The following is a 17,875-nucleotide window of genomic DNA, read 5'->3' as shown; positions in this document are numbered from 1 at the left end:
AGCTAACGCATATTTCTTTCGGTTTCTTTAGCTTCATCTTTTCTTATCACACACACATTCTGCATGCTTGTAAGTTGCAGCTCTTGTGTCTTCAAACTAAGCTATCATCTTAATTTGTTGTTTGCGATTATCGTATCTCAAAAAGATGAGCGAACTGCCTATCCACCCACCCAGTGAACCTCCTGAAAATTAAAAGCTGACGATGCCCCACACACAGGCAGACATAGTTGGCGTATAAAAGAAAAGACAAAAGCGGAAACGCAAAGGCTCCATGAGTCCATGACCTCCATCTACGCAAGCTCCCGTGCGCGCATATGAACTGCGTGCTCAAAGCTCCGGCTGCTGCCGCGCGGGCTTACCGTGCTCGCACCCACCCAGCATTCCAGCAATAAACAACTGCATCCATGGTGCCCTGCTACTTTATACCAGCGCTCGATCACGCGTAATCCTTTTCGTTTTATAAACTGGCTCGGCGCCTGCTGCCTCCATCTCGCTACGCTGATTAATTATTAGTTTTCTTTTTGTGTGCTGATGGTTTTGCAATTAACCAATCATAAATTTCTGAAGAGTTTAGCACATATGTGTTGTATGTATGCTAATTTCGTATGGCTGTGGGCATATCTCACATCCATCTCTCAAATTGGATCTGCTAGAGATGTGGAAATTAACTCAGCTAATGAAATCTGTGAAATGTTTTGCCAACTGACCCCTCTTGTTTCCTGTCACGCTCCGCCACTGGTTAATTGACCGCTCGCTTCTGCAACCGGAGGAAGCAAGCATGAGAAGAGAGCGAGCGTGACTTCGCATTGGTTAATTAATTTTCATTTCAGGTTAATTAACGACGACGCGCCTTCGTCTGGACCGTGTCCATGGACGACCCGGTAGATTTCGTCTCGTGCCTTGCTTGGAGGAAGCAAGCAAGCAAGCATGAGATGAGAGCGTGACTTCACATTGGAACGCGTCGTCGTGCGCCTCAGCTCTGAGTCATTTGCTGCTGGGAAATCTCTTTCGGAGGAACGCGTGCCGACGGTGAAAGAGACGCGTGCAGTATGTACCGCGACTTCAGGGATCAGGATCGGAGCGCAGCAAACTCCGAGAAACTCGGAGAAGCGTGGATCGTCTCTGAAACTTTTGCTCCCGGCCGGCTTCCCTGTCACTGTGGCATCATAGACAGGCAGATGACAAATCAGTTCCAGGCTTCTTTCAGCAACCGCCAAGAATCGTATCTACAGAAATGGAGTAACCAGTAATCCACCATAGCATTGGTTATTATACTGATTACCTGACCAATCTTAAGGCCAACAAAGCCCAAGCTAATTCAGGAACAAACTGAACCAATGCGAGGGCTTGCACCCTGCTATGGTAACGCTAGCTTGGCTGCAAATGCCATCTACAAACTAACACAATACTGACAGTATAGATAAATGGGGTGGACCAATGCAGGTCCGGAAGTAGGAATGGGCGGCTGCATGGAGACGAAGAAGATGACTAGCCGAGCATCACGAGGTGAGGGCACAGTGTCCGGACTCCGGAGTACGAGGCTGGGATTGGATAGAGCCGGGAAACCCCCCCAGCTCGGCTCCACCGTGGCTGGCAGCTGGCACCTCGCCTTTGACCCCGACGTAGCAACTAGCAACCCCGCCGCCGGAGCAGAAAGGCCCGAGCGCGTGGGCCCCTGCGGACGCCTTCCATCCGACTCTCATCCTCGTCACCATGCCCCGGTCCACGCACCTATAAATTCGCAACCTCCCTTCCATTCCGAGCCAGGTCAAGCCAGCAACCAAATCAAAATCAGAGCCAAGCAGGGAGAGCAGAGCACCCGCAGCCACCAGCTCCAGCTACCGGGTCCTCCCTCCGCCTCCCTCTCCATCCTTCCTTGGCCTCCAGCAACTCCATTCCGCGATTCATGGCGGCGCCCAAGTCCATCGACCGGGTCGCGGCGCGGCGGGTGGTCCCGGCCGAGCCCACGCCGGCCGGGCCTCTCCGCCTCTCGTGGTTGGACCGGTACCCCACGCAGATGGCGCTCATCGAGTCGCTCCATGTGTTCAAGCCGGCCCCTGACCGCGTCGCTGCCGGCGGCGACGTCGATGCCTCCGCCACCGGCCCGGCCAGGACGATCGAGCGCGCCCTGGCCCGGGCATTGGTCAGCTACTACCCGCTGGCCGGCCGGCTGGTGCTCTCGGAGGACGGCGCGCAGCAGGCGGTGGACTGCAGCAACGCGGGCGTGTGGTTCACGGAGGCCGCGGCGGCGTGCAGCCTCGAGGACGTGGACTACCTGGAGGCCCCGCTGATGATCCCCAAGGACGAGCTCCTCCCGCCCACGCCCGCCGGCGAGGATGAGCGCGCGCTCGTCCTGCTCGTCCAGGTCACCGCCTTCGCGTGCGGCGGCTTCGTCGTCGGGTTCCGGTTCAGCCACGCGGTCGCCGACGGGCCCGGCGCCGCGCAGTTCATGAACGCCGTCGGGGAGCTGGCGCGCGGCGCGGGGGCCGCGCCGGCGGAGCCGCAGTGGGGCCGCGACGCGATCCCGGACCCCGCGGCCGCCCTGGTCGGCAGCCTCCCGCGCCCCGACGGCGCCAAGCGGCTCGAGTACCTCGCCATCGACATCTCCGCCGACTACATCAACCACTTCAAGGGCCAGTACAGCGCGGCGCACGGCGGCGCCGCCTGGTGCTCGGCGTTCGAGGTGCTGATAGCCAAGGCGTGGCAGAGCCGCACCCGGGCCGCCGGGTTCGAGCCGGACTCCCCCGTCCACCTCTGCTTCGCCATGAACGCGCGGCCCATGCTGCACGCCTCCCTCCCGCGCGGCGGCGCCGGGTTCTACGGCAACTGCTACTACATCATGCGGGTGTCGGCGCCGGCGGGCAAGGTGGCCGGGTCGTCGGTCACGGAGGTGGTCAAGATCATCAAGGACGGGAAGCGGCGCATGCCCGCGGAGTTCGCGCGGTGGGCGGCGGGGGAGATGGGCGCCGACGACGGCGTCGACCCGTACCAGATCACGTCCGACTACCGGACGCTGCTGGTGTCCGACTGGACGCGGCTCGGGTTCGCGGAGGTGGACTACGGGTGGGGCCCGCCCGCGCACGTCGTGCCGCTGACGAACCTGGACTACATCGCCACGTGTATCCTGGTGAAGCCGTGGGCCCACAAGCCAGGGGCGCGGCTCATCACGCAGTGCGTCACCCCGGACCGCGTCGCCGCCTTCCACGAGGGCATGCTCGACATGAACTGAACAAGTCTGATGGTCTGATGGAGGAGAGCGAGCCAGTCAGGGAAGCCGAAGGCGAGAAGGAAGCTCGTGGTTAAGGTTAATGACGTGATTAGGTGGGTAATTAGAGATGGTTGTTGGTGTCATGTGGGGATTGGTATCGGATTAGCTAACTGGTGGGGGTTGATGAGTGTTGCTGGTTGGTGAATGTGTGCGTAGCACCTGAATAACCGAACTCCTGAATTCAAGAAGGTTTTGGGGGAACTGAACTGTATTGCATTGCATTTGGTGGGAAGCCACCACCTGCTTACACCGATATTGGATTATTTCATCTTTGATCATACTAGTACCTGGCAATTTGTTAATTATGAGTCTGCTGTTTTTTTAGGTACCTCAGTTCTTGTTCCGTTAAGAGCTCCAGGTTTTATGTTCAATGCTTGTAGCCTTGTACTGTAGTATGAGTGAGTGCTCACTCCTCAGCAAATCAATGGTGGCATCAGAAAAACACACTTGGCACAGTCTCTTTCTTTCCATCCATTTATGATCTCCATAGCAGGACTTGTTTAATTGTTCCCTATCGCTCGTATTTTCGGGAACAAGCTTAACAAACAGGTACAGGCAAGCAGAAATTCCCCAGTGACATCCAGACAAAGCATCTGATGCTGCAGTTGCCCAGTTGCAACGCAGAGCCGACAGACAGGGTAGCTGCAATGACCGACGCAGATCCAGCAGAGAACGAACTGATGGGCCGGATTTCAAATCGTTTCCCCATCAGGGAACCGTATTATGGTATCTTCTAAGTCAGTATAATGTTTCAGACAGACAGAAATAATGCTCCAGCCCATTGATAACATAACGTGTTCTGTTCTGGATTCTTCGGTCGGATCTGACTCCAGTGAGTCACAGATCAGTGATCAGTCAGTATGCAGAGACCAGACTAATAAAAACCTGGCTGGAAAAAAAGATTCAGTATGCGAGCCGAGCAGTTGGCACGGAATCAAATCTGACTGAACCCTTCTCCAGCCTATCCGCTCCTTGTTTATCAGCTTGCCTGTCTGCTTGCTTAATCTTTCACCAAGTGGACGCGAGAAATAAGCAAGCGAGGCGGCAGCGTGCCGTCGCCATTGGTGTCCTCCACTGAAGCACGCGGGCGCCGCCATTCTTTAGAGTCCTGCCACGCTCCCACACTCAAAAGTTCTCAGCAGACGAGTCCTAGTACTGCACATCTGCTAGTCAAGACTGTTTGCAGGAACCAGATCTCTATGGATCCATGCTCCTCACAAGTCATGCCTAGTTGACCACGCTTTGCAACTTGCGATCTTCTTGCACCCCTCTCACCCAAACTCTGGCAGTGTTTCGATGTTCCTCTGCATCAAAAGATCAAAAGAAATGTTCGTGAAAAATGCTGTCCAGAAATCCAACAGTCCATATTCAACTGAGAGGACAGAAACATTTCATCGAAAGTTCACTTCAACTTTTTCCCAAAAGAGATCAAACAACTAGAGAAATAGCAATGCCCTACTGGATTCAAACACCACCATTGGCTGTTTAAACTACGACCACAACACCCATGGCCTAATCAGAAAGTCCCTTAGAATTAAATATATCCAGCATGGTACTTCTCGGTTCTAAACAAATGTTTCTAGCATATAAAATGATCTTTTTCCCTCCAAAAAAATGATCTTACCTAGTTGCTCATTGTCCCTATAATCACTGATAGTGTGCAGCCTTTGTGGTTGGTTGTTCCGGTCTATCTTATAGCGTCCAGCTTGCGGTTGGTTAATCCTTCTGACTATCTGCAAGGTCTCCCAACCATTTGATCCGCCACGAGAAACGGATCAAGATTCCAAGAACTAGGCTAACGAAAACATATCCAAGTAGCGCCAAGTTGCACCGAGCCACCAACCCCGATGGCTTCAGGAATCAATCATCAACTAAAGGATGTTAGCACATGATCATCACTGCTAGGACCATCAGCAGGAACTCCAAACAACTGTAGCAAGGCACAGATCGAAACATATAAATCAATCATGAATTCGAGTGTAGCAAGATTAACTGCTGTAATAACAAGTCAGCTCTTTTGTTTCAAAACGTATGTATGACTACTGCAAAAAAATTATACGCAGAATCTGACAAATTTGTGGACCTGTTTAACTAAACATCACACTGAACATAACCGAAATACCGATGAGCATATGCTCGATGCCTGAATATCAGTCAATGCAGAACCTGCTGCGACTGCAACCATAAGGTTATCAGTCACCCAGTCATATGCCTATCAAAATGTTTGAAGGAACCCATTCTCCACAGCCAGCCTGTTAAGCCCAAACTTGTCAGTGTGTTTGCTATCTCAATACTGCTCTGCATTATCCAAAAATAAATAAATTTGCTGCTCTGTGTGGAAAGAAATAGTAGTACAAAACTGCTGCGTTTCCTATATGAACATCTCCTGTGTTTATCAGAGAACTCAATCGATTCTTTTCACTGTTGCTTGCGTGAGAGCTTAATTCAACAGAGCGTCGAATTTTGGCCCAAATTTTGCGCTATTAAAATGCAGACTAACCATAGCAGTCGCACCACCATCTCTACGCGATGTGTATTCAGACATCCAGAGCGATAGAGACGACCGCGACGCCGACGCGGGTGCTTCGCCGGCCACCAATACCGCGCGGGGGCACAGTCAGGCGATAAGGGGAGGGAACGTTGGTGTGCGGGAGGAAGACGACAGCGAGGTGAGCCCCTAGCCTGTGCGCAGGCCAGCGCGGCGCCGGCGCGTCGTGCGACAGACATCCGCTCGCAACATGGGGTCCCCCGCCGTCTCCGGCGACACCGCTCCCGTCGCTCCGCCGCGACGGCAACTGGGGAGGGTCTGGAAAATGCGAGCGGCGCGCGGGGAGCCTGGCTCCTTATGGGCGGTGAGTAGCGACAGAAGATCGCCGGGATGCGAGGCTACGCGACTAGCGGAGGTCGCCGGCGGCGCCGCGGGCGCGCCTGCTACTCCGGCGCGGCCGTGGAGTATTTGAGAACCGCCTGGATATTAGGGGTGCTTTTGTAAAATTTTCGATCGGATATTGATCAGGTACTTTTAGAAAACACCCTGATTTGGATCGTTATTAATAATCGCGATCCGAGTCAGGGGTCCATATGTAAAATGTATATCACATGTTTTCAATAAACCCCTCGGACGGCTCCACCTTCGGCCTGGCCAACAACGGCCGCCGCCGCCGCCATCCTTCCCCGCGGAAGCACAAAGCCATTCCTCGCTCAGCCTCTTCCCTATCACAGGATCTCCACGGCGCTGTTCCCGCAACAAGCCGCGCGTCCGAGCCGAGCGAGAATGCTAGATGCCGTGCGCTTGAGCTTTCACCGGCGGGCGCGGCGCAGACATCTCTCGCCATGAGAGGCGCAACGGAGCTTTTCCCCATGAAATGTCTTCCGTTTGCCTCTCGGTCCGGCTGCTCTACTGAAGCGAATGGGATTTCTGATGGATTAAACAAACCATCGCCGGAGCCAAGCGCGCTGTCGGTCGCGATCGCCTCTCAGTTGCGGCGGCGCGCGACGCACAGGCTCGTCAGTCGCCGTAGCGGTCGAAGCCGCTCCGCGAATCCGAGGTCAAAGAGGATTTAAAATCTCAGAACTGAAGGCGTGGGCGATCGGGCATCTCGCGATTCAGCAATCAAGTTTCTGCTTGCGTGATGATGTTCTGCATTCACTGGCTACCGCAGCCGAAGCTCGCAGGATTCACCATTTTTGTCCATGAAACAGCGAAGCTCGAACTGTCTGATTGCGCGGCAACACAGTTGTTTGTTGCGAATTGCTTTTTTAATTTAGACGGAAATTGGAATGCCGCTAACAATGGAGTGGCATCAAATAGGCCATTTGATTAGATGGAGTAAACATGTCATGTCTAATGGGAGACGTTCGACACCTTTGCTCTGCCTCCGCCTCGTTCGATAAAATTGCAAATTTAAGTACTCCAAATATCATGCTTCGCAGTTTTATCATTACTAATATTAACATCGTAAAATTAGGATTTCAAATATATGCAACTTGATTCTATTGCCATTGGATGTATTTCCTTTTTTCCTTTTTCTTTTTCGTATATTTGGCAGGATGAAAAGACTGTATTGCCTTTCTATTACGGTGTTACCGTATTGCACCACGTCACTTTGTTTCGTCCGATCATCTCTCTTCTCGATCGATCTTTCACCGTTTATGATCTAGGGCGGCGCCGGCCGGCGGCGTGCATCCGCCCGACGAGCAGCTGCTGGCCGGCTGCTGCTGCAGCGGCAGCCTCTGCAGCTGCAGCGCTGCAGCCGAGCACCTAACAACAATCCATATACGAGGTCTCCGTAGAAACAGCTAGAGATTGCGACATGCAAATTGCTCTCGCTATCGAATGCTAGCATGCAATTATTTGAACTGAAAATAGAAATTTCCATAAAACCAAATTAAAATTCAGTGCAGGATTGCGAGGAATTGAGACAAAATTCAGTGCAGGATTGCGAGGAATTGAGACAAGAGCGAGACTACGCGGGTGAGGGGATGGGCACATCACCTGAATTTTGGCAATGTACTCCTCCTGGGCTGTACATAGCCATCTTCTTGGACACGCATGCGAGCGAGACGCCCCCAGCGGCGGCCTGCGAGAGCAGCACGCAGACCTCGAATTCATCGCAGGCAATGCGGCGGCCGCGGCACGGGGAGAGCGCGACGGCCACGGCGAGCGCGGAAGTGGCGGCGGCCACGTTGAGGTGGGTCGACGCCGCCAGCCCCACCGATTAGAGGAAGGCGGTGGCCAGCCAGTAGCGTCGTCGGCCCAACCTTGCGCATACCAGGTTTAACAACCCGTCGACTCGCACGCATATCAGACTCCTTGGTCCGTGTTTCAAGACGGGTCGGATGGGGAGCCCGCAGGCCGTTGCAGCGCAGCATCCCGAGGGACACGCTGTTAGGCGCGCAAGAACCGGCCGTGCCGACGACGGCTACCGGAGGCACCTAAGACCCCAGGCTTAGGCCGCCGGCGCAGCCGATAACAGTCCACGCCCCGAGCCGATCGGCGGACCAGCAGAAGCCGTTCCGCATACGACCAGGGCGCATCGCCGGCCCCCATCCGCTTCCCTCCCGGCAATTTCAAGCACTCTTTGACTCTCTTTTCAAAGTCCTTTTCATCTTTCCCTCGCGGTACTTGTTCGCTATCGGTCTCTCGCCTGTATTTAGCCTTGGACGGAGTTTATCGCCCGATTTGGGCTGCATTCCCAAACAACCCGACTCGTTGACGGCGCCTCGTGGTGAGACAGGGTCCGGGCCGGACGGGGCTCTCACCCTCCCAGGCGTCCCTTTCCAGGAAACTTGGGCCCGGTCCGTCTCTGACGACGCCTCTCCAGACTACAATTCGGGTAGTGAGGCTACCCGATTCTCAAGCTGGGTTACTCCCGGTTCGCTCGCCGTTACTAGGGGAATCCTTGTAAGTTTCTTCTCCTCTGCTTATTTATATGCTTAAACTCAGCGGGTAGTCCCGTCTGACCTGGGGTCGCGGTCCGAGCACCAAGACGCTACGGTCGTGAATGGGTCCTTTAGGCCAAGGAGCTAGCTGCGTGTCGGGACACTACACCGAGAACAACTTATGTCGCCCACCATATGCAGGTGCCCGACACGGTATGCCAGCAACCACAACTTCAGCCCACCACACCATTAGACGCGGGGAGCCAAACACCACGTCCGTACCCATCACCTGAATTTTACGAAATATAGTCTTTTCATCATGCTAAATATATGAAAAAGAAAAAGAAAAGAGAGAAAATATATCCAATGGTAGTAGAATCAAGTGGCATATTTGAGAGTTCTAATTTTACGATGTCAATATTAATAGTGATAAAACTGCGAAGCGCACGATGTTTAAAGTGCCAAATTTTCAATTTTCTCGCCTCGTTCGTTGGACTGTTGGTCAGCACCGTCGTCCTGGTCCGTGGGCTAAGCTCTCTGCGGCTCCGCTCAGAGGCCGCCGAGCAGGTAGCGGCGGAGCGCCCCCGCAAGAGCGGCGCCGGCGGCCGCGAGCCCGGGAAACCGCGCGGCGACGAGCGACAGCGTCGCGAGCCCCGCGCCGAGCAGCCAGAGGAGGAAGCCGGCGGGCGCGTGCTCGGCGTTGCAGCGAGCGAGGCGGCGCCACGTGAGGACGAGCGCGCCGAGCATCGTGAAGGCGCGGCCGGAGTCGAGGAGCTGCCGCGCCGCTGGTACTAGGAGGTTCCCGCCGTCGCCGTTGGCGCGGCGGGGATAGCCCATCTCCGGCGGAGCGGCGGCCGCCATTCGGCTCCCCAGGCGCACCACGCGACTGCCACGACGCACCGGTGCTGCAGAGCGTCAGTTGAGGTGCTCGGCGCCTTTGCCGGGGATGCGGGCGCCTTTATATAGGAGCAGCAGCGCCGTTCCATCCGTGGTGCTTGTGCTTCCCGGCGAGCAGTCGTCAGTGTCAAGCCGACGCTTTTTCGGAGACTTACTCGGCGGGAACGTGTCGTCAACGTCCAGGGTCCATCCGGCCGAAAATTTCGGGGCGGCGGACTATCGGCGGGCAATTAATCGGTGATCGAGACTCCGGAATGGGATGGGATGGAGGGGATTAGCGTCTGAATCCGTACGCAGTTTATTTGAACTCTGACTCTGAAGGACGCATGTCACACTCGGAATAGACGCTTGGCCACTGGCGTCCCGGCAAGCTGGACAGACAGGCACAGCTCGCAAGTTACCCGAGACGAAAGCAACCGCAGTAGTGACCCTTGCCACTGGTCGGCGCGGTAATAAGGATTAGGCTTTTTCCCTGTCACTATGGCACTACCTTCGTGCAGGCGGCGATGGATCCAATCCGAGACCCAACTTCGCATAGCCTCGGTTGGTTTATCTCGGAAGGATCTATACCCAATAATGTCTGCACACTTTGGTGTCATCCGATGCAGGATAAAGCACCAAGCTGTGAACCTGTGAAGCAGGTATAATTGTCTTACCATGTCTGTCCACTACTAATTTTTAATAGTTTAGCCTTACTTCAACATGTATGTTCCAAGAGACCAGAGTTTGCAACGATTGGACCTTTCGTAGGATCTATGCCTTTAACTCGAAATTAAAAAGAATAAGAATAATCTATCTGAATCATATGTCAAAATCTGGTCCAAAATTCAGTTAAAAGCTTATCAACTCTTAGAGCAAATGCTCAAACAACAAACATAGCTGGCTCAAATTGTAGGCATACTCTAAGAACAAAACATAGACGTACAGGAGGTTGATCACCTAGCAAGGAATCTCTTTCCTGATTTATTCAATGTGTACTCTGTATCCCACACAAAATTTGCATTTGAAATTATTTCTTTTTGCATCATTTTGCTTATTGGTTGTGATCTGTTGGTGTCCTTGGTTGTTGCACTAACGCAACCTCCGTTCAGTTTGCTGACTCAACGAGGTCCTGACCAATTTTATTCTATGTAGTCTGGGAGCATGTGCACGAGGCTATTCTTTAAGATTATTAACTGTTTTCTTGGGATGGTTCTTTCAGTCTGAACTGGTGCAGATTCAAAACATAATCTGTTTGCTCTGTAGTGTATACTGTATAGCTATTTTCGAAGGGCTAAATGTGCCTACAAGAATAGCCGTTGCAATCTTTTACTAATTTAGCGGCTTTGAGAGCGCCGAGCGCCACGTAGTTCATATGTTAGACTTGTTTCTTGTTGAGTTTGTATGTTTCCTGTTTTATGTAATAGTTTTTTAGTGAACTGTAAAACTCTACTTCTTCTTCTTAAATGATTTGGCAGCGCTCCTGCGGTTTTCTTCAAAAAAAATATTTTTATGTATGAATTGACTACATTTTCAATTCTCAGGCTGCATTTTGATTAGTTTTGCCAGTCAACTTTACGTTATGTGAATCTGTACTTTTCTAACACTGAAGTTTCTTCATAAGCACAAGAAATAGATTGGTTATGCATTTCATCACTCACTCACTATGAGGTCATGTTCTCACACTAGTAGGGGTGCATCTAAAGGGGGGCCAAAGGGCTCAAGCCTCCATACATCTCCAAGATCAAAGATACCTCTCTAAGCCCCCTTCCATTTTTGGGAAGAAAGAACGAAGAAGAATGGTAGGAAGAAGAAGAAGAGAAGGAAGATAAGCTCCCTCTTTGTACGTTGGCTAGATTCGCCACTGAACACTAGGCTATAACTGTTTCGTTTTTTAGCTGATGTTCTCAAATTCTACTGATCAAGTGTAGCTACAGATGTTGCTTGTCTGATAAAAGACCTATTCATTGTATTCCTACTGGTGGCGTTGATGGACGGCGGCGGCGGCGGCCTCCGCGAGGAGTGCTGCACTCTGGGGTGGACGGTACCGTCCACCCCTTGGCCTTTCCCGGTTGTTCGATCAGCCTCCTGCGGCCAGGATCGACCTGAATAGCTGCCGGCAGCGCCAGGTCTGCACGGTCATCAAGCGCTGGGGAGCCGTTCCGCTGGACGAAGTGCTGCGCGGAGCTTCATCGAGTGAGCCGAGCCCTGGCACCGTCCAGCAATGGCAGCCGCCGGCTTCAGAGTTTCGTCGATGATGCCGGCTGATGTGCGCCCGGCCGCGCCTAAACGGGCCGGAGCCATCAGGGACGAGCTGCGGTCTGGAATCCGCCGATGCGTGCGCTGATGATCCATGGCCCGCGCCGCCATCCAGCCTCACGGCCGCCGTGCCCCGTGCACGCCTGGAACACGAGCGGCTTCTGCCGTCCGGCGTCCGTTGATAGCACGCCGCCGAGCGCGGTTTGGCAAGGGCTCCAGGAGAGGATTTCGCTGCCCACAGTGCCGTGGACGCGCACGTACGTCGTCGTAGCACGCAGCTGTAGCGCCGGCTCCTGGACGGTTCGTCGCGTGAGTTGCATTGCCCGTGCGCCACAGAGCAACGGTCTTTAATTTCCTAGCTGTGGCTTCTGGCAGAGGTGAGGAAGCAACGGTCTTTGTCATCACTGCTTGGAATATTTGGGAGGCAAGCAAGATCGATTCGAGTAGTTGCCGGGAAAAAGAAGTTTCCACGGCTCTCGCGCGCTGGCCAGTCCGCTGGGCTGTCGCTTCCTCCGGTGAGTCCCGGCGCCGCCCAGGAAGCACACCGCACCGGTAGCTCGTGGTAGCCTGCGCTAGTAGTATCACTGTCAGAAGCAGAAGACGAGGCTCGTCGACTCTGATCGTCCTGGGAGCCCATGCCTGCCGCGTCTTGAACGCCTCCATCATCTCCGCCACACACTGACACGCTCCTCGGCACCCACCCGCGTGCCACAACCTGCACCACCGGACGGCCTCGCTAAAGAGCTCCATTGCCGTCGCAGAGCTGGAGCGTCCCGCGGCACGCACACGCATGACGCCGGTGGCGCGCCACGCCGGGTGGCATGCATGCTGGCCCGCTCCGCTAAGCGGGCAGGGACTCCCATCAGCGACGCCACCGGAACGCCGCACCCGGGCGGCTGTGGGAACATGTAGGTCCGGTCGCCGGACACGCAGAACGGGAACTGTCGCTCGCCGGCGCCTCCGCTAAGCTGCGCGACGCGAGACGAGAGAGGGCGGACTCCGGGGAGGACGGTATTTGATTTCCCGTCCGGGGGTGGACGGCAAATGAAATACCGCCCACCCCTTGGCCTTTCCTGGTCGTTCGATCAGCATCGTGCGGTCAGGATCGACGTGAGTAGTTGCCGGCAGCGCCAGGTTTCGCGGTTCTCGCGCGCTGGGCCGCCGTTCGCCTGGACAACGCGCGGCGCGGAGCTTCGTTCGGTGCGCCCTGGTGGCGGGCGCCCGCCGCCCAGCAAGGCCGCACAAGTTCGTCACCATGATCTTGCGCACGTTGCCGGCGTGGCTCGCCATCGTGAGCACGCGCACATTGCCAGGGCGAGCAGAGCGACAGAGCGCGAGCTGCCCCCTAGCGCGGCCGGCGCCGGAGGTGGCCGTTGAACAGCGCGTTCACGACGCACTCGCTGGCGCTGCATGGCCGGCACTTGCCGTGCTACGCGTAACGGCGCTCCCAGCGATGCCAGCGACCAGCGCCACGGAGCACGCGGGCGTCGGAGCTGACGCCGAACCGCGCGGGCGCGACGATGAGCACGCGTGCATCGCCCCCGCATCGAGCACGCGGGCGCCGGAAGAGCTGACGCCGAACCGCCCGCGCGGCCGCGACGTACGGGTACGGCGTCGAGCCGGAACGATCTCGCCGCGCACCGTAACATCCTGCCGGGGCTCTCGCCGAGGATATAGACCGTTGTTCGGAACGCATCTGCAGTTCTGCACAGACAGCCGACGCGCCATTGCATTGTCATGCCTAGGGAGGGACCGAGGGACAAGACTAGGTGCTTTACAGGTTCAGGAGAACAAGGAGAATCACAGCACGCTGCAGCCATTGCACACTGCGACGAGTTCAGGCGGCGGGAGCCGGGAGACAAGCTAAGAGATGAAGAAGACAACGACGGCATCGTCTGGCTTTTCTCCTAGCTTAAAACATGAATCGAAATCAAAGGCGCCGTCGTGTCCTTCAATCCACATCACACCACACAGCAGTCTGAAAGAAGAAGGAATGAGACGCAAAGCTGAATGAGAAGGGAAGCTCCACCGGCCGGAGAAAGGAATCCACAAACACGATGGACCGCACTGTGATAGCCAGGTAGTTAGATAACTAGATACTAAATAAGGGTATAATTGTAAATTATGAGTTTTATAATTCTCATGTGCAAGTGTGTGAAAATGTTCTTAAGTGTCAAATTTCAGATGGCTATAGAAAAGAAAAGATCAAAAGTTAAATAAACACTAAGGGGAATAGACTTTATATGAAATTAAGGACCTTTATGTAATTAATACAAACATATAAGGACTTACATGTGAAATGGTAAAAAGATAAAAGTAAAACTTAGTTTTACCTAAGGACTAAAGTGTAAAAAGAGCTAGTCATGATTACTGCAGAAAAACTTACAAAAGGACCCCAAACATTAGGGCATTTTGTTTTAATTAACACATAAAGATTAAAATTTGAATTGTGTTCAAAAACTCAAAATAAAACCGTACCCTTTAAGATTTTAAACCCAAGCCTTAAAGAAATATTGTAGAGTTTAAAAAACTCTACAACTTTCATGTTGAGCACTTTTCCATTTGACCTTTGTAGCAGTGGGAAAATTTTAGTTTACAGAGGGGTCCCTGAACTCTTTGGAAATTACGAACAAGTCCCCCTGACACCCCCTGCTTCGTCTTCCTCTGGCACGCGCCGCTTCCCTCTCTGCGCCGCTCCTGCCACCGCCGCTCGCCGCCGATACCGCGCCCCGAGCTCCACCTCTTGCTGGCATAACCTCCCACGCGTCATCCTCTCCCGGTCTCGACTTCTTTCCTCTCTCTTCCTGGCCTCACGCGCGCGCGCCACGGCAACCCGAGGCTACCGCCGGCCGCCACCTCCTGGTCATCGTGGACAGGCCACCCCAGAGCCTTAACCTCCTCCCTCTCGCGCGCAGCAGCACCACATCAACACTTACATGCTGTTCTGCTACTCCCAGCGTCCAATTTCCAGTACTCAAGCTGCATTCCGCCGCCGCCGTCCCCTTCCACTCCGGCCGCACACGGCACGCCCGTGGGCAGCCCACACCGGACCTCCTCCGCCTCAACCAACACCGGCACAAGCTTTCCCGTAGTCCACTGGTGCTCCTCAACCACTCGTGGCCCTCCAATTTCCATTGAAAACTCGTCGCCGACGATCACCATCCGCCGCCGCCCTCGGCCTCACCGTGGGCAGCACCACTCAAGCAGTCCCGAGCCACCACATCACCATAAACAGCACCACATCATCATCCTGAAGCTATTCGACCCATCCATTGACCCTCTGGTGCATCACAGTGCCTCCCCGACGCTCGCCGGCGTTCTTCCTCGCCGCCGCCGCATCGGTCTCCGTCGAATTCCCTCGATCCAGCATGTTTTCATCCAATTGATGGCACGTACACATTCCCCACGACTCACTGGTTCTCGTGCGCAGGTTACTTGCCGACGTTCGCCACCGGAGCTCCGCCGTCGACAGTGACCCCTCCGCCGTCACCTCGGGCTCAAGTCGAATCCCACTGTTCCGGCCATCCCCGTCCACGACACGTAGCGCAACGAGACCATAGTAAGCTCCTGACCCGATTCCTGCACTTGGACCTCGCCGCCGGTGACCGCCGTTGTCGGAACATGGCCGCCTCGCCTTGCTCTGTCTCGGTTCCCAGACCAAGGGCTTCGGGTTAGAAGAAATAGAACTTCAGGGGGTTTTGTGCAAAGGAATAGACTCAGAGGAATAGTGCCGAGGGACCTCCTTATGTAATTTTTGCTGTCAACTTAGAAATACCATATCTCTTCAAGGAAAAATCATAAAATAGTAAACTAAATTTTGTTGGAATCTTTAGACAAAGATCTGCAACTTTGCTTAAAGGGTCGACTTCAGTTTTTGAATATTTGATGACCTAATTTAAATGTCAAAGTTAATCGCTTGTAGGCTCAAGAAATACATAGTAATTCATAGAAAAATGATAAATTAGTAAAACCAGTGCTGATAATTTTCTTTTAGCATGTAGAATTGAAGAAAAAAATATTTAGCCTTGTACTCTAGTATTATTTTCTTGTTGTATAAATTTTGTTAGGAATAAGGAGTAGTTTCCTTAGTATAACTAATAAATATAGTTTTAAATATCCTAAAATCATGAAAATAGATTAAAGGTTCTGTTTTGTAATGTTATAACATGATATTAAATTTTCAATCAAAGATTAAGTATTAAATAAAATGGATATAATATAATTGATTTTAATGCAATGGTAACTTAGAGTTCATATAAATTGTGAGGTCAATATGTAAAGCTTTTTAATACAAATGTTAAAAACCACCCCACTTGTTGCTCCATGCTACTAGTTAGTTAATTAATGTAATCAACCCCGTTGTCTAATAGAGTTAGATAAAATAATTAATACTCGATAAATGACTGCCCAGTGCAGGGTAATTAACTTATTATCATAATGTAATTTTTCTTAGGATTGGATTGCAACTTTATTGTGAATCATTATAAAAATATCTATACAATATCATAACTGGTAACCTTGCATCTCATATAGACTCGACCACGCTCGCTGACGGGGATTATCAGCTGATCCCGGAACAAGAAGAAGGTTATTCTGAAGACCCCGGGACTCTTGTCGCGGATTTCTCTGAAGCCCCGAACCAAAGTTCGGAAGAAAATAGTTTGACTAACCCCAACCCTACCAGCGAAGGCAAGCCCCGGACATAACCCCTACTTTGTTACACTGCAACCTATACTATTTATTTATGCATCATTTTATGCATTACGTTCTTAGGAGTTGTTTGAAAACTTAGTTGCATTATTCCAGGAACCAATGTAATGAACACTAGAATTGGAGTCCGACTAGCTGCTCTGCTTATAGGACCGGTAGAAGTCGAGTGATTTCCTATCACTCGCGCGATATAGGAATTGTAATGTTTACATTCCTGTTATCACTATAAGGATACCGGACGGGAGTTTTATGAGGTATCATGGTCAAGATGATACCCCGTCTGTGTTGTGGAATTTGATAAGGTCGCAGTGTGTGGTAGCGGTGGTTAAGCGTTTGAAAGTACTAGCCACATGCCGTGAAATATGGTAAGCGGTAAGCCTAGTAACCGATCGGCCCGAGGAGTGGACATACCTCCCACCACATGTATTTGCTTCTTTTTGTTACTCAGTTCGACGTGTAGGCATACGTGTTGCTGGGCAACCAGGAGTACGGGTTTTGTAGTCGCGCTACAGACGTACGTCCTGCACTTTGGATGTGCGTATGACCTGCAGTCGCTTGTGGTGGATCTGATCCACGAGTCGGAATGAAAGGCAAACGGTTGCTTCGGAACGACCCCGTGGTGTTCCGAGCGTGTGTGTTAGGTTTACCTTGCAAGGGTTGAATCTCGATTCAGAATCGTCCGCCTCTCACGATGTATGAGACTGCTTATCCCCTTTATCACATAGAGTAACAAGAGTAATTATGTGATTATCAAAGATGTTGTTTGAGTAAAGATTCTACCATGTTTGAATAGTTATAGGTGCTTACCTAGAATGGTTAATCAACTAGAACCTGAAAGCTAAAAGTTGAAAATAAGGATCTACTCTTTGTTGCTTTTCAGCTGAAAACCCTACCTAAAGCTAAAAGCCATCATGAGTCTAGTTATGGGCTAAGATATACCCAATTCCGGGTAAGTCTTGCTGAGTATTAGTATACTCAGCCTTGCTGTTGTTAATTTACTTCAGGTAATCCTTCTGATGAGCCAGCATTCATTACACCGTGGCCCTACCCCTTGCCTGATGGTTGGTCTGTGGAATGGGATCCGTCCCCGGCCAACACAGATTCCGCCGAGTGATATTATGCCAGGGCTAGCATAATATCTGTAATGACGACGTGTTTAAATGGCTACGCTTTTCAAACTCCGCTGCTTTGACTAGAAACTAAAACTCTGTCTTGTAATAATCTCTCCTCTGTGGGAGCTAATGATGCTTTGTACATTTTTGTAATACAACTGCCTGTGCTGTATTATATTTTGGCATTATATCTCTGGACTCACCTTCGTGTGAGGTACCTTGTTGGATCCTGAGTTCGGTGGTTTATCGGGACGTTATCCGACAGACC

At 52.5% G+C, this 17,875-nt stretch overlaps 2 protein-coding genes, 1 long non-coding RNA gene and 1 pseudogene across 6 annotated transcripts; 2 read left to right on the top strand and 2 right to left on the bottom strand.

The window, feature by feature from the left end:
• Positions 1-1,773: 1,773 nt before the first annotated feature.
• Positions 1,774-3,570, top strand: LOC112895717 (acyl transferase 7-like). Of its 4 annotated transcripts, none has more exons than XM_025963712.1 (2): positions 1,775-1,915; positions 2,082-3,570. In XM_025963712.1, exon 2 carries the CDS (start codon positions 2,291-2,293, stop codon positions 3,227-3,229), a length of 939 nt encoding a protein of 312 aa, XP_025819497.1. In that variant the 5' UTR covers positions 1,775-1,915; positions 2,082-2,290; the 3' UTR covers positions 3,230-3,570. The 4 variants fall into 4 exon arrangements, with proteins under 4 accessions (XP_025819495.1, XP_025819497.1, XP_025819498.1 ...); XM_025963713.1 differs by having other exon boundaries at positions 1,780-1,908; positions 2,075-3,570; XM_025963714.1 differs by having other exon boundaries at positions 1,790-1,908; positions 2,078-3,570.
• A 445-nt stretch (positions 3,571-4,015) lies between these two features.
• LOC112895716 lies at positions 4,016-6,227 on the bottom strand. Its single transcript, XR_003229246.1, has 3 exons — positions 5,769-6,227; positions 4,893-5,520; positions 4,016-4,572 (listed from the first exon to the last, which is right to left on the bottom strand). It is a non-coding gene; the product is annotated as an uncharacterized LOC112895716 (long non-coding RNA).
• Positions 6,228-7,750: 1,523 nt separating this feature from the next.
• On the top strand, positions 7,751-8,708 carry LOC112892845 (annotated as a pseudogene).
• Positions 8,709-9,133: 425 nt separating this feature from the next.
• Positions 9,134-9,635, bottom strand: LOC112891435. The gene has a single exon (XM_025958289.1). The coding sequence runs from the start codon at positions 9,509-9,511 to the stop codon at positions 9,200-9,202; it is 312 nt and encodes a 103-aa protein (XP_025814074.1). The 5' UTR covers positions 9,512-9,635; the 3' UTR covers positions 9,134-9,199.
• Positions 9,636-17,875: the final 8,240 nt, after the last annotated feature.

The sequence above is a fragment of the Panicum hallii genome, chromosome 5 (assembly GCF_002211085.1).
Source record: "Panicum hallii strain FIL2 chromosome 5, PHallii_v3.1, whole genome shotgun sequence".
NCBI lineage: Eukaryota > Viridiplantae > Streptophyta > Magnoliopsida > Poales > Poaceae > Panicum > Panicum hallii.
Note: the sequence above shows the minus strand (reverse complement) of the source record. Positions and strands in the feature narration are given on the sequence as shown.

What these genes read in the sequence shown, in the direction of transcription:
- LOC112895717 (XM_025963710.1), top strand. Translation starts at nt 1,907, where the DNA reads ATGGCGGCGCCCAAGTCCATCGACCGGGTCGCGGCGCGGCGGGTGGTC.
- LOC112891435 (XM_025958289.1), bottom strand. Translation starts at nt 9,511, where the DNA reads ATGGCGGCCGCCGCTCCGCCGGAGATGGGCTATCCCCGCCGCGCCAAC.